Source organism: Lycium barbarum, chromosome 4 (assembly GCF_019175385.1).
Source record: "Lycium barbarum isolate Lr01 chromosome 4, ASM1917538v2, whole genome shotgun sequence".
Classification (NCBI taxonomy): Eukaryota; Viridiplantae; Streptophyta; class Magnoliopsida; order Solanales; family Solanaceae; genus Lycium; species Lycium barbarum.
Window position 1 is genome coordinate 16248170 of NC_083340.1, and position 15025 is coordinate 16263194.

At 32.8% G+C, this 15025-nt stretch overlaps 1 protein-coding gene and 1 pseudogene across 1 annotated transcript; one reads left to right on the forward strand and one right to left on the reverse strand.

The window, feature by feature from the left end:
• Nucleotides 1–1112: 1112 nt before the first annotated feature.
• On the reverse strand, nt 1113–5359 carry LOC132635382 (4-coumarate--CoA ligase-like 6). The gene is made up of 6 exons (XM_060351750.1): nt 4079–5359; nt 3420–3609; nt 2904–3049; nt 2577–2644; nt 1641–1743; nt 1113–1488 (listed from the first exon to the last, which is right to left on the reverse strand). The coding sequence occupies exons 1-6, from the start codon at nt 5162–5164 to the stop codon at nt 1375–1377; spliced, it is 1707 nt and encodes a 568-aa protein (XP_060207733.1). The 5' UTR covers nt 5165–5359; the 3' UTR covers nt 1113–1374.
• Nucleotides 5360–12533: 7174 nt separating this feature from the next.
• Nucleotides 12534–14725, forward strand: LOC132635380 (premnaspirodiene oxygenase-like; annotated as a pseudogene).
• The last annotated feature ends 300 nt before the right edge of the window (nt 14726–15025 follow it).

Genomic DNA, 15025 nt, shown 5'->3' on the forward strand with positions numbered 1-15025 from the left:
TCTGCCGGCAAAAAGGATATATTTGCACTATTTATGCAACGGCGGGAATATATTTGCACCATTTGTGTAACAGCAGGTGTATATATATACACACAACTTTTTTAACGAGAGATATATCTGTTCTAAATCGCAAAGTTGAGAGATATATTTTCACATTTGTCCTTTATATTTTATCATTTCCAATTTAGAAAAGACACTTGGCCGACTTCTCTATCAATTTTCACCTTCCTGTATGAGTAATTTCCCCATAAAAAAGAGAATGTAAAGTAAGAATATATCATAAACTAGTTGCTTATTTTGAAAATTGTTTTCTTGATAGAGATGTTTTTTGGGAAAAATATTTTTGGAGAATAACATTTTGTATCTGGCTAATCAATTTGAAAAACACTTTTGTTAATATTAGAGCAACAATTTATGCTTGATCAAGGTTCCAAAAGTGCTTTAGGGGAATAGCTATTGTTTCAGCTTCTGAAAATAACTTCTGCTACTACTTAAAATCACGTAATTTTTTCCTAACAATTTGACCATACACCCTATCTCTCTAAAATAAACACTTTTGCCTCCCAAAAACTTGGCCAAATAAGCTATAAGTTTCTTGACAGCTTTGGAGTTATGGATCAAAATTTGAAGAATTGGTTAAGGATAAACTAATCGTAGCAGGAAGTAGCGCCATGATCCTTTAGAAATCAATAAAGGGGCAGCTCAGTACAGAGTGCACTAAGCTCGCGCTATGCAAGGAGTCTGAGAAAGAATTGGACCACATTGGGTATATCGTACTTAGTAAAGGCCTATGTATTATCCGATGAAAATAGTTGTTTTAGCAGTTACTTGACTTACATTTGGGTATGTGTTTCCATGTTTCTTTGTTGATTCATTTCACTAAGGCACAGGGCCACAGTTCTTCTTTTACTTTGCCTTTGTGGTTCTACATTCAAGGCTTACCACAAAAGTCGGCAGCCAGATTCTGTTTTTCTTTAGATCTCATTTTTTTCAACTAAGGAGTCAACATTATTGGCTCACTCAATTCCAATTTCCTTGTATGACACAGTCCAGAACACATGATAAGTAGTGTAGTTTCACTTGAGAGAGGTAAAGATAAAATTTGCTCTCAATTTCAGGCAAAAATCAGGAGATGAATATACGGGAAGAAAGGATTATTTGATACATTTTGACATCTATAAATGACAACTAGAGCTGCTGAAATCAAACAATTGATCAAATATTTGTATGTAATGCCAAGGGAAACCAATATATACTTGCATCTAAAAGAAAACACAAAAAAGATATATTCATGTTTTATTGGTTTCTTCTGTATTTCACCAGTGCGCGAACTTTGTTAGGTGACTCTAGAGCTGAACAGTTGATGAAACGCCCCTACAATTTGGACGTTAATAAGTTCCTTAACTCTTTTCTAAGAATCTTTCCGGCTGCAGACCTGGGTATTGAAGCTCTAAAGTAAACCCTTCTAATCTTCTTGTATGGGGCAACCTGGTATAAAGAATACGAGCTATTAGCAATTGAGGCGCCTACAAACCTGCAATTCACGATGAACTAGCAGGGAGACAAATGATTCGCAGCCAGATGAAACAAGGGAAAAACACAAAGAACCTAATATTATAGACAGAGAAGCTGACAATTACCTGCTTAGAAACAAAGTCTATCACATCTGCTTGGGAAAGTTCACGCCCATCTCTCTTGGCGACAAATGCAACTGGAATTTCTCCAGCTTCCTCATCTCTGGCTCTAAATAACCGAATAACAACAAAGTGGATGAGTACTAGCAACCCGACCATGCTAAAAGTGGCATATAAAGAAATGATATTATGCAATCCTTTAAAGATCAGCACGGAAGTTTTGGTGATAAAGGACTAAGGAGGAATACTTTGACTGACATAGCTCCCAACATCTTCCACAAATTATGAGTAAAGGAATCCCTGAGACCGACAAATTTTACCATGCACTTGATGCTATTGCGTAATGATAACATCTTCATAAGAAATACATCTGGGCATGTTCAGAATTATAGTCTGACTCGTTTTCATTATATATTCATAGAGGAAATAAGTAAAGAAAAAGCTCCTTTTCGTATTGTTAAAGACGATTCTCATGATTATTAGGATTGTATAGACCAGTGACACTACTCACTGTAGGTTAAAAGTGATGAGAACATAACATACTACATCAGTCTAGACACCAAAAAGATGTGCAGGACTTCCAGAAATAGCCAAATTGATATTAGCAGCAAAAATAAAATGTCTTCTGTAACTCGAGCAAGAGCATCTACCACCAATTCTATTTTAAAGAAGTTCACTGTCATGGTTAACCACATGAAGGAACTATTAGATGTGATTGAAGTATAAGTTTTCCCCATTTGTGCTTCAACGAGGCATTAGATGCTGATATCCATTTTTCCATGCGAGTCACCTTTATTTTGACATTTTCCTATTTGACATCCCCTTCTTAGAAATGAAGCTCAGTATTCTAAAAATGAGATCGAAATATAAATTTATGTTCAAATTACATGTATTCTACTCTAATAGGTTTGCATCAATATCTGAAGCACCGGTCAAGCTTACCCTGTTACTGCAGCATCAATGATGTCTGGATGTGAGACTAATACAGCTTCTAAATCAGCAGGAGCTATCTGCAAAATTATACAAAAAAAGAAAATTCATCCATCAATCTCAACAAAAATTTAAAAGAATAATTGAATTAATAAAACAAGCCTCCGTTCTCATAGTAATTCTCTGATGCTACTTAAACATGAAGCACAGATAAAAAATCGACTAATGAGTTACAACTCAGATCTATAATTATGAATATAAGATATCAGAAGCAGCATAACATGTTTCAGATCTCAGAAAATGGGCAAGAACTCCAATACAAGAAATGGAAAGATCTACCTGAAAACCCTTATATTTGATAATCTCTTTCAAACGGTCAATGACATATAGATATCCTTCTTCATCAAAATACGCAATATCACCAGTATGGAGCCAACCATTGCCATCAATCGTAGACTTGGTAGCCTCTACGTTATTCAAGTAACCTGGAAATTGAAGTGCCAAATACAAAATTCTTTTACTTGCTGTTTAGAGAGCATAAATAGTGAAGCCAAAACAAGATATACGCTTGGCACTAACTTTTCAAATCGGCTTTTGTTAAGCATTAGGTCAAGTATTTATCATAGACATCAGAGATACATAATGGTTATATGAGTAAAAAATTCACAGTTGTCAGCCAAATTATTAAAAAAAAATAAAAAATCTAAGGATGATGCATATCCACCAGAAAATCTATTACAGAATTTAGCAGCGATGGTTTAGCAGCATTTCAGTAACTTCAGATAAATAGCACCAGTAGCGTTAAAGAAACTAAGTACCTTTCAGTACACCAGTAGCGTTAAAGAAACTAAGTACCTTTCATTACACCAGGTCCACAAAGCCAGAGCTCGCCCATGCAGTTAGGAGGTAAGGGTGAACTGGTGATCCAATCCACTACTTTAGCTTGCATGTTTGGAGCTAGAAGCCCTACCGAAGAATAATTATGGAGCTTTTCAGTATTGTAACCACGTGTTGCAATACCAGTTGACTCAGTCATGCCATATCCCTGGACAACAAATTATGACATATTTTTCTGAAAAGTGAAACCAAAACATACAACAGATAATTTTGCAAACACTTCCATTTTTTTGGATAGATAATGCATTCTCCAAGTTCGCAATAATCTAACACATCTCAATTGGCTGATGGGACAGTGGAATCAGAAGAACAAACAAATATTTACTGTTGAAGGGTTCAACTGAGATAAAGAGCTTCGATGACACTCATCTAGAGCTAACATGATAGGACCCAATTCAGTTTTTTTTCTAATGCATGCTCTAAAAGATGAAAGCAAGTGATCTGATTTCATCAATAAACAAAAACGAAAAACGGAAGTTAAGCAGATCAAAGGGCTTAAGTAAAGCACTTCTACCTTGAACTAACTAGCAACTTTGTCTATTTCTAAAACGGGACCTACCTTGTCATATATAGTTTTATATGCATCCAATTGACAGTCAATGATTTAGGACACATACCTGAATGAAATCAACATTGGGGAGAGAGCGTACAAAGTCTTCAATGGATTTCGTGCTTACTGGAGCTGCCCCACATGAAACCTGTTTCAAGCTCTTCATACTGCTCCAAGCACCATCCTTTGCTCTTCTAGTCAACGCCATTAATAATGGTGGGACAATGGGGAAGTGAGTGACGCCATATTTTTCAATAGCTTTCACCATTTCATCAGCATTAAATTTTCTCATTACAACAACTGTAGTTCCCAACGATAACAATCCCATCACAAAGAGAGAAAGCCCGTACACATGAAACATCGGTACAACAGCCAAATACACATTCTCAATACTCAAATATTCGTATTGTGAAGCTTCAAACCTCACAAAAAGTTCCATCATGGCTATGAAGTTCCCATGAGTCAAGATAACACCTTTTCCCGCACCAGTAGTACCCGATGAATACAAAATTGCTGCTGTATCTTGCTGACTTATTTTAGGCTTAAAATCCCATTTGGGATTACGCGAAATCAGCTCATAAAAATCAGAACTTTCACTATAATGTGAACTAAAAACCAAAATTTCTGGCACCCCTATAACAGGAACACCTAATGTAGACAATTTATCAACTTTATCATTAATAGTAAATGCTAGCGTTACACCACAATCAAGAGCTTGTTTCTTGATCTCAAACAAACTACTAAAAGGATTCATAGTAGTTACAATTGCACCAAGACTCAAAACACTCAACAAAATAACAGGGAAATAAATGGAATTTGGTAAGAGAATTAACACAACATCACCTTGTTTAACACCCTTTTGATGAAGACCATTAGCCATAGACTTAACCATAGGATAAATCTCTGAATAGGAAATTGATATGCCAGAAATGGAATCAACAAGAGCTTTAACCCCACCATGTTTGTGAGAAAAAATAAAGGAAACAACATCAACAAAAGGGTTTTCAGGCAATTTTATAGAAGGGTATTTACTGCTATATATACCTGTTTCAACATTGTACCAAAAGGGAAATGATTTCCCATTTTGGTAATGGGTTTTAGAAGGGTTTTTCTCAACTTTACTATTGCCATGGGTTTTCAAGAATGTTGCCATTTACCACAAAAAAAAGAAAAAGGGCTAATTGCTGTTGTGTTGAAAATCAAGAAAACCCATTGTTGTATTTATAGAACAAAATCTAGGCTTTGACATCTTATTAGGTAGTAAGGGACAAACCTGTCCGATTCTTAATTTGCACTAAAAATAGTACTAAGACAAGTTTAGACAAGTCGGTACTAGAACATTATTTGTAATCTGAAGATTAGAGCGATAGAGGATACAAACACGTGGACATTTTAAATGACATTTGGATCCAAGCCACATATATTCTGCTATTTAATATATATTGATACAATTTTCTTTTAGTCTGTCCCAAAAAAAAAAATCACTTTTCTCGTTTTATCTTTAATAAAATTTTATAGTTGTACAAATATTTATGATTTATTTTAAACTGTAAGTTTTCAAAAATCTTCATTATTTTTAAACTTTGTGCCTAATCAAACAATATCACATAGATGGTGTCACGGTGGGGAGTAACATTTGGATCGAAGCCACACATTTTGCTCTATAAAAGTTTAACAGTGACATTTGGATCTAGTGGTGGATTTAGTATGTCTTATGAGTATTAAGTAAATAAGAATATTATAACAAGTTTGTCCCTTATACTAATAATAAAATTATTATTTTATATCGAAAAATTATACTCTCTTATTTAATTGAATTATGAATCTAATCATATTCTACATTATTCACAATTTTTATGTATTTATGGCTCATTAAAAAGATTTAAAAAACACATAAATTTATTTAAGAAAAAAAAGAAGATACAGATTTAAAAGATAGTACATTCTAATGAGGTATAGATGGGTATGAAAAGTTATATATGAGCGAAATTTGGGGTGTTAATAGTGGTTGGGAGAAGTCTCAAATATGTCACACTCATTATGTACTTTTTATAACTATTTACGACTCACTAGTGTACTCTCTTTTAAACCCGTCTCTTTTGTTTTCTTAAACAAATATTATGTATTTTTTAATTTATTTTTTTTAAAGAGGCATAAACTATGTGAAGATTATGAATGATGTAGAATAATATTAGATTCATAATCCAATTAACGAAGAGAGTATAGTTTTTCATGTAAAATAATAATGTTATTAGTATAAGAGTAAACTTGTGATAAAATTAGAAAAGATGGAGATTTAATAGGATTCGGAAAAAGGCTCAAATATGCCACTGAACTTAACGAAATGGCTCATATATGTCACTTATAAAATGAAGTGTGTAGATAATGTCACGTGACAAATCTAATAGTAATAGAGTTCTATTAGTGAATAATAGCATATATGACCCAAAGTGGTAAAGGCGGCAGCCTTTTTGAGCCAAACTATTAATGACTGACATGAATGGATCTTTTCTTACTGTTCGACGACATATTTGAGGTTTTTCTCTTGTTTCAATAATAGATAAAACATTGATTCTCCATTTTACATCTTTATAATGAGTTCAATTAAAATTTGATATTTTTGATATAGATTATATGTTGTATACGGGTAAAACCGAGCATCGGGCAGAGTGAGATTTGATTGAAAGGTCTTGTCCTAGGTAATTCGAGGTTGTTGTTCAATTTATTTGGGTCCATTCCCCGCCGTCAGTAATTTTACCTCGGGAAATGGGGGAACTATCTGTATACGGGTAAAACCGAGGATACAGGCACGCTCGGTTTCCCGTTGTCATGGTTATGCTCGATCACGATTGTTGACACCCAATTTTGTCCCGCCTCTCCTCCGAAATACCTATTTACGCTTCTAATATTTTGAAAAATTAAAAAATATATATTTATATTTTACTATGTTTATTAGCCTCTTATCAATACCGGCGTTTCATTATTCTATTGCAGTTACTAGCCATCATTATCATTATTATTATTATTATTATTATTATTATTATTATTATTATTATTATTATTATTATTATTATTATTGTTGTTATTATTATAATTCACAATTCTATCATTCCGGCACTTTTGCCAGCTTACGCACACGCATCACATTTATCTTTGCATAATTAGATAGTAGTGTTTATTTACTGTGGCCTTTCGAAATATTATTGCACGGCTATTACAACGCCATTTTTTTTTTATCTGAGCACTAATAATTACATATTTTATATTAAGTAATATTTTAACACAAGTTATTTAAATAGGTCTTTTATTTAAATGTAGTAGCCCAATCAATCATACTATTTTCGGACCAATTCAGAACCAGTCCACATTTCTATTTTTACCTGTCCATTTTAATGCCCAATCCATATTTTAATTGCCCAGCCCATTACCCATTTAAACCCGGTCCAGTCCATACCACCGACCCGACCCGATTTGACCCGGCCCATCCGTTAAAATAAGGGAAGCCCTAGGGTTTCCCTTTCACTCCCTTCTCACCCTTTCTCTGCGCCGCGCCTCCCCCTTCCGCTCCTCCCTCTCTTTCTCTATCCCTATCGCCTTCTCTCCTCTCTCTCTTCTCCCCCCCCCCCCCCCCCCTTTCGTCCCTCTCTCTCCCACGTTACCACTGCCGCTTCCACCTTCTCCTGTCCCCCCACGCCACTGTCACCCCCACTTCGTCTTGCCCCCCCGCTCCTTTCTCTCTTTTTCTTCATCAGAAACCCTAAACCCACCCTATAAAAGAAAAGAAAGTAAGAAAGAAATAACAGAGGAAAAAAGACTACGAAAAAGAGAAATTGAATGAAAAAAAAAAACTGCTACCGTAAAAGTGTCCTTAGGGAAATGGAAATCATTTCCAGCCTCCACATAGTTCTTTCTTGGTATTTTTTGGGCTTCCCTTCCATGTATCTATTAATTAAATTAGTCTACATTTAATTACTTGATGCAACTTTTCAAATTCTACAGATATTTGGAATTAATGAATACGTTGGCTAAATTAATTAGTGGCTAATGAAGAAATAAGTTACAGGTTATATGAAAGATGAAATGTGAAAAGCTTGGTATTGTAAATAATAATTTAGAATATATAGCTGAAAATATTAATTTCATAGAATTTTTTTTTTTATGTGAAGGACTAATCACTCAGCTTTAAATGAGCAATTTGGTAATTAATTCAACTTTAACATTTAAGGGTTCCACTTTTAGAATAAAATTATAGATATATATGATTACTATTTAATATTTAATATATTAGATGTTTTATCACTCACATTTTAATTTATATCAAGGGCAAAATCGTAATCTAACTTTGAAGGTTGGAGCTTTCCACTTTTAGTATTATATGATATAGAGGGTTACAACAAGGTTGTCTTAAATATGACATTAATAATTGAGATCACGGAGGTGTGAGAGTTATAAGCATAACGGAGAAGAGTTACTTCTTTACGAGTTACGGACATCTATCATAATTTTTAAGGTATATCTGTTAACCAGCAATAATATCTAAGGTATATCTATCAGTCTACCTGACTTGCATATAATTATCCCTTTGATGCAAAATTGGCCACACAAATCCTATGTCTTTTCATTTTTTAGCTGTTCATTTTGATAGCTAACATCTTCATCAAGTGAATCTACCTGACTTGCATATAACTAGTACACCCATCCGCGCTTCGCGCGATGGTAAAAAATACAGTTAAATATTAATATCATAATTTTAATAAAGAAAATTAATAATTACGAATCTACATCATTTTATAAACTTTTAACATCCTATATAAACTTATTTGAAATAAAAGTCTGTGGAAAAAAAATCAAATTAAATATAAAATAACTCATTTAAAATTATAGGTGAACTTGAATAAGTAGAACAAAAAATAAACGATAACGAAAAAAGACATTAATTGTAGTGTAAAAATCCAGAAGATGCACATCTAAAATATCGTTCAATTTTTTCTTCTTCTGATTCGGTCTTTCTCTTAGTATGTTGCCTCAGTAAGAATTGTCTTTTGTTAATAATAAGGTGGACTTTGTTTCCAATTTCACTCCAATAAATACTTGAAATAAATAGAAGAAAAAAAAAAAGAAACAACAAAAGAAATGACTGAGATAAAACGCAAAAAATAGGGCCGGGGTCCCAGGAAAAAAAAGAAGAAGAAGAAGAAGAAAAATGTGATTCTCGCTTTATCTTTCCGTTTTCTGTTTGTTTCTTTCTTTCTTTCTTTCCTCCCATCAATTTCATCTAATCGTCCTCTCAATTTTCTGTAAAATTCCTGAAATTATCTTCTCTCACTTGTCAATTCTTCTTACCTCTATATAAGTTTAAAAAGGCTTCAACCTTTGCCACTCATGTAACATTAACTGTCACAAAAGTTACGTTCTACTATGGAAGCAAGAAAACAGATGTTTAATACTGAAATAAGACAAAAGTAAAAAAGATAAAGAATAACCGTGTAAGATATTTTTTCTTACAAACATAGAAATGTAACTTTACGATATAAATGAATTTTTGTTGTTGATAAGAAAAAAAACAATAACTTAAATTATTTGATTCTACCAAAAAAACTAATAAAATCTATCAAGACTAAAACTAATAATATAAGTACATCAAGATGTTAAACTTTACTAAAAGTTCCACGAATTTAACGAAAAAAGGTTTCACTAAATATGCACAAATACAAACATTTTGTAAGCACAACTTTGAGAGAGAAAAGCGACAGATTTAATATATAATTACCAGTGTATTTTGGTTCTTTGTAGGTGCCACACCCTCTCCATCCCTTCTCCATAAGCTTAATTTGCTCCAAAACAGTCCCTACAATATTATCCTTAAACTAGATATACAAATAAGCTTAAACCATTTTTCACAAAAAATGAAAAAATCAATATCATTTTGACATAAAAATGTTACCGGTAACTTTTCTCTCTTTTTATATTTATAAAAAGACAACACATTTCATGCTATGTTGTGTATGCTCTCAAAAACATAATAACAAATCTAAAACAGAAAATCTATCATTAATTAAGAAAGTAGAAAAGAAAAAATAAATCGCATATTAAGAATGCTGAAATTTTTGAAAGAAATTACGAAAGACATAGAATGAAGAAAGGAGATTATAGCAAAAGAATTACTTGTTGCAAGTTGAATATATGCTAGACTGGTCATTATCATTTACTACATGTCATTATTACCTTCACTAATTAATCCATTTCGTGGGTAACTGCTGCCCATACTATGACTCTTCATTTTTTTTTCCATTTATTTACTATAATTCTTTATTATTTATTGTCTTTACATGGACTTTAAATATAGGCAATGAGGAAAATGATAGAAAAAATTTCAAAAATGGGAGAAAAAAGATAAATACTATTGGAGGCCATAGAAAGGTGTCACATCACCTTTTCTATACCTAGCTTTATATTATATATAGACTAGTAAACTTATTCGTGCTTCGCGCGGTGATATTATCGACATAGTCTTTGGTCCTTTTTTTAATGCTCGGAGATAAAAAATAAAACTTTTGATTTAGTGACTTTTTACATTTATATTTTTCATGCTTAATTTAAAAATCAGCTTTTAAGTTGGGACTCTCTCGCTGTCTCGTCCTCTTCTTTCAACATTATCTATTTTCATTTAGCTAATAAAAATTACATGCCAATAAATTACATAGCAAAACACTTTAATATTTCTTGAAGGAGTCTTTTCTTAATGATCTTTGTTATTATAATTTTGTACGTCTTTTTTAGATTTGTTCTCCTTTTATATACTTTATTTTTTACATTCAACCACAAAATAGCCTTATAAATTTAGAAAGCTCAGAACACATCAAATTTTTTATCAACCTCTTTGTCCAATAAATATAATTTTGAAACATCTGTTATGGATTTACAATCTAATCTTTATTTATATAAATCTAATTTTAAGAATAAAATATAGATATTTAAATATTTAAGAAAACATATTATATTTTGTACACCATAATACACATTTTTCATTTTTATGAAACTATTGGCGAAACAACATCTTTAAAACACCATAAAAAAAATTCTATATAGCAGATTTTGAGGAAGTTAAGTCCTTTTTGTGGTTCCGGCTTTTTTCTATTGTTTGCATATGCATAGGAAAACAATGACATACTTTTCATGTTATCATTTGTTTGGGGGGCATGTAAATATAATTATACACACACACTCTCTCTCCCCTATTGTGAGAAATGAAGAGATAACGAAAATCAATTTGAATTTAGAAAAATATCACTCCTAAAATTCAAAGTTACTAAATATGAATTAGCACTATAACTATTAAGTTTGGAACAGACTAAAAGAGTAACAACACGTATATAATTTATATACCCTTTTTTTTCGAGCTCTTGAGGAGTGAGTACCTTTCTCTCTGATATTGTCGTCACCTATCAGATACTCAAAATCATTTTAAAAGCAAACACAATAAATAAAATAAAACATAATCTACAACAATGTGCATCACGAAAAAAATACCTCGAAAGATTATTACCTTTGTTTTGTAATTCTCACTGTCTTGTGAATTTACCCTTCAAATCAACCTACATAAAAAGAAATTCTACAACAATGTGCATCACTTCTATCTTGTTTTGCAAAATTCATTTTCTCGTGTGATTTACCCTTCTACTTAACCTACAACCATTTTCGTTCGCCTAAGAAGAGTACATACTTTTTGTATTTCCAAAACAAAATACGTGAAAAAGCTCACCGATTGCATAGAAGAGTCAGATAAGTGTACGAAAAAGAAAATGATGAGCAAAAAAGCACTCACGTTGGGGAAAAGGAAAAGAAAAGGAGGAAACTTTTTGTGCAGAGATTTGGGATGAGGAGAGTGAAAATGATAAATGAGAAAGAAGAGAAAAAAATTATGCAATGAATTAGATATGTTTTTGTATTTATAGTAATAATAAAATTAGTATTGATAAATGAATACATCAATTGATTGTAATAAAAGTAGTATTACGTGCACTAATATTGAATGCATTAACTGATCATTGTAACAAAATTAGTATTAAGTGCACTAATTTTCATAAAAATCATTTGGGAAGAATGTTCTTCTTTTCAACGGAAGGATTGACTGACTCTTCATTGTCATCCATTTCCTGCAATTCTTAATTGCCTTCATAACTTTTCATTTTCCTCTCTATTAAAACAATAATAACCAATAGAAGAGCAAGAGAGTAAGATAATTAAGAGGTATAATTAAGAGAATTAAGTGAGTAATGTTTTGATTTTTTTAATATAGAATATTAATTTTTAAATAAGGAAAATTCAAAAAAAGGAGAAAAAAAATAAATGTCAATGGAGGTCATAGAGATGTGCCACATAGGATTGTCTATGCGTAGCTTTATATTATATATAGATTATCCCTGATGCAAAATTGGCCACACAAATCCTATATCTTTTCATTTTTTAACTGTTCATTTTGATAGCTAACATCTTCATCAAGTGAATCTACCTAACTTGCATATAATTATCCCTTTGATGCAAAATTGGCCACACGAATCCCATCTCTTTTCATTTTTTAACTATTCATTTTGATAGCTAACATCTTCATCAAGTGAACTTTTGGGCTATAAATTTGACACACCACCTAATGTAGAAACATTCACTCAAAAACTTCCTTCTGATCTTTCTCACTGTCATAATATGGAGATTCTGCTCTTTCATTTCAACTTAATTCCTATGTTGCTTTTCTTCTTTCTTCTCTTTATTGTTGTTAGAAAACGGAAAAATATGATAACTAATGGTAATCAAATATTATGACCACCAGGTCCATGGAAATTGCCTCTTATTGGAAGTTTGCATCACCTTATTGGAGAACTTCCACATCATGCTCTTAGAAATTTAGCTAGAAAATATGGGCCACTGATGCACTTGCAGCTAGGTGAAGTTCATGCAGTTGTTGTATCATCTCCTCATTTGGCAAAACAATTTCTAAAAGTTCATGACCATTCTTTTGCAACAAGGCCAGAGCTTATGGCTTCTGATATAATCTTTTATCGTCAAAAGGACATTGTATTTGCAAAATATGGCGATTACTGGAAACATATGCGTAAAATATGCATTTCAGAGTTACTCAGTGCAAAGATGGTCAAGTCATTTAGTCTAATTCGACAAGATGAGGTTCATAATCTCGTTACATCAATACGTTCCACGCCAAATGCTGTGGTTAACATGACTGAAAAGGCTCTTCGAGACTTACCAGCTCGGTGATTTGTAGATCAGCTTTTGGGAAAATATGGGAAGATAGAGATAATTTGTTAATGATTATGAGTGACGTAGTATCCTTATCAGGTGGGTTTGATGTGGCCGATCTCTTTCCTTCGTGGATATTACTTCATGAAATCAGCGGAATGAGAAACAGATTGATGAGTATGCATAAAAAGATTGATGTAATATTGGAGAACATTATTAATGAACATAAAGATAATCAAGCAAATGGGAAGAAGGGCAATGGTGAGTTTGGAGGTGAAGATCTGATCGATGTTTTACTCAGAGTTATGGAGAATCTCGAACATCAGTATCCAATGACAAATGACAATATCAAAGCAGTCATTCTTGTAAGTTTATTTCTATCTCATCAAAACAGTCATTCGTTTGGAATCTTGTCCATGTTTATGCTTATTGTATACATCAAAGAAATTGATCATGTTTGAACCGTTTGATATAATAATTGTTTGTCTTATCAGGAGAGGAATGGATTAAGAAACATGTGGGAATCTTAGCATCTTTAGTTTAATTGTTGGTAGTGAGGACAATTTTGGTACTTTAGATATATTTTGTGTGTCAAACGTCTTCTTTTGTTTCTTAAATTCCATATAGTCGCATAATGTTACATTTGCAGAGGATTTCTTAAGTTCATAGCTTCTCAAGTGGTAGTTTTGTTTAGTCCCATCATTTGCAAAAATCATATATGTAATTATTAAACTTCAATGTTGTAGGACATGTTCTTCGGGGGAACAGAAACTTCATCTACGATGATACAATGGGCGTTCTCAGAATTAATGAAGAATCCAAATGTCATGGCCAAAGCACAAGAGGAAGTGAGAAAGACATGTAAAGGGAAGAAAGATTTGGATGACAATGATCTCGAAGAGTTGAAGTATCTGAAGTTAGTGATTAAAGAAACACTACGGTTACACCCTGCATCTCCTCTTTTAGGCCTTAGAGAATGCAGGAAGGAAACAGAAATTGATGGATACACCATCCCTCTTAAAGCCACAGTAATAGTTAATGGTTGGGCCATTGGAAGAGATCCTGAAAGTTGGGACGACCCTAAAAATTTCGTGCCAGAAAGATTTGAAAACAGTTCTGTGGATTTTAATGGAAATCATTTTCAACTTATTCCATTTGGTGCTGGAAGCAGGATGTGTCCAGGAATGCATTTCGGTTTGGCTAATGTTGTGTATCCGCTAGCACAGTTGCTTTACCACTTCAATTGGGACCTTCCTTATGGACTACAACCTGATGACCTGGATATGACTGAAACATGTGGAATATCTGCATCTAGGAAAAATCATCTTCACTTGATTGCCATTCCACATGATTTGTCACAACATTGATACAATACCTACATATTGTTTTCAATGCTTTATGTTAACTGTCATGCTTTGTTCTGTTTCTTTGGATGAATAAATGAAGCAGTTCGCTCATAAAACCTCAACCATTGGTCTTTCTCTGTTTGCAAAGCTAGTTGTGACTTAGCTGGAAAGAATGAACTTGCTTTCTTAATTCATAGCTAAAGATTTAAGAAGGAAAAATCCAAAAGGGGAAGGGAGGGGGAAGAGAGGATTTAAAGGACGGATTTGTACCTTTAATATCTGTCATTTGGTGCCTATTCCATCCCTTATTGTGTCATCTGAATGGAAAGAGCATTAAGACATTGAACATTTTTCATCAAGAATCTAACTTATTGTAATACTATTGAGAAGATAAGCTCCTTCATTTTTCCTCTTAT

Bases quoted from the DNA above. Each gene is read 5' to 3' on its own strand.
- LOC132635382 (XM_060351750.1), bottom strand. From the start codon at position 5,164: ATGGCAACATTCTTGAAAACCCATGGCAATAGTAAAGTTGAGAAAAAC. The intron at 3,610-4,078 runs GTATGTGTCCTA...TTTGTTGTCCAG, and splicing joins CCAATGTTGATTTCATTCAG to GGATATGGCATGACTGAGTC. The intron at 3,050-3,419 runs GTACTTAGTTTC...TTCAATTTCCAG, and splicing joins TGGACCTGGTGTAATGAAAG to GTTACTTGAATAACGTAGAG.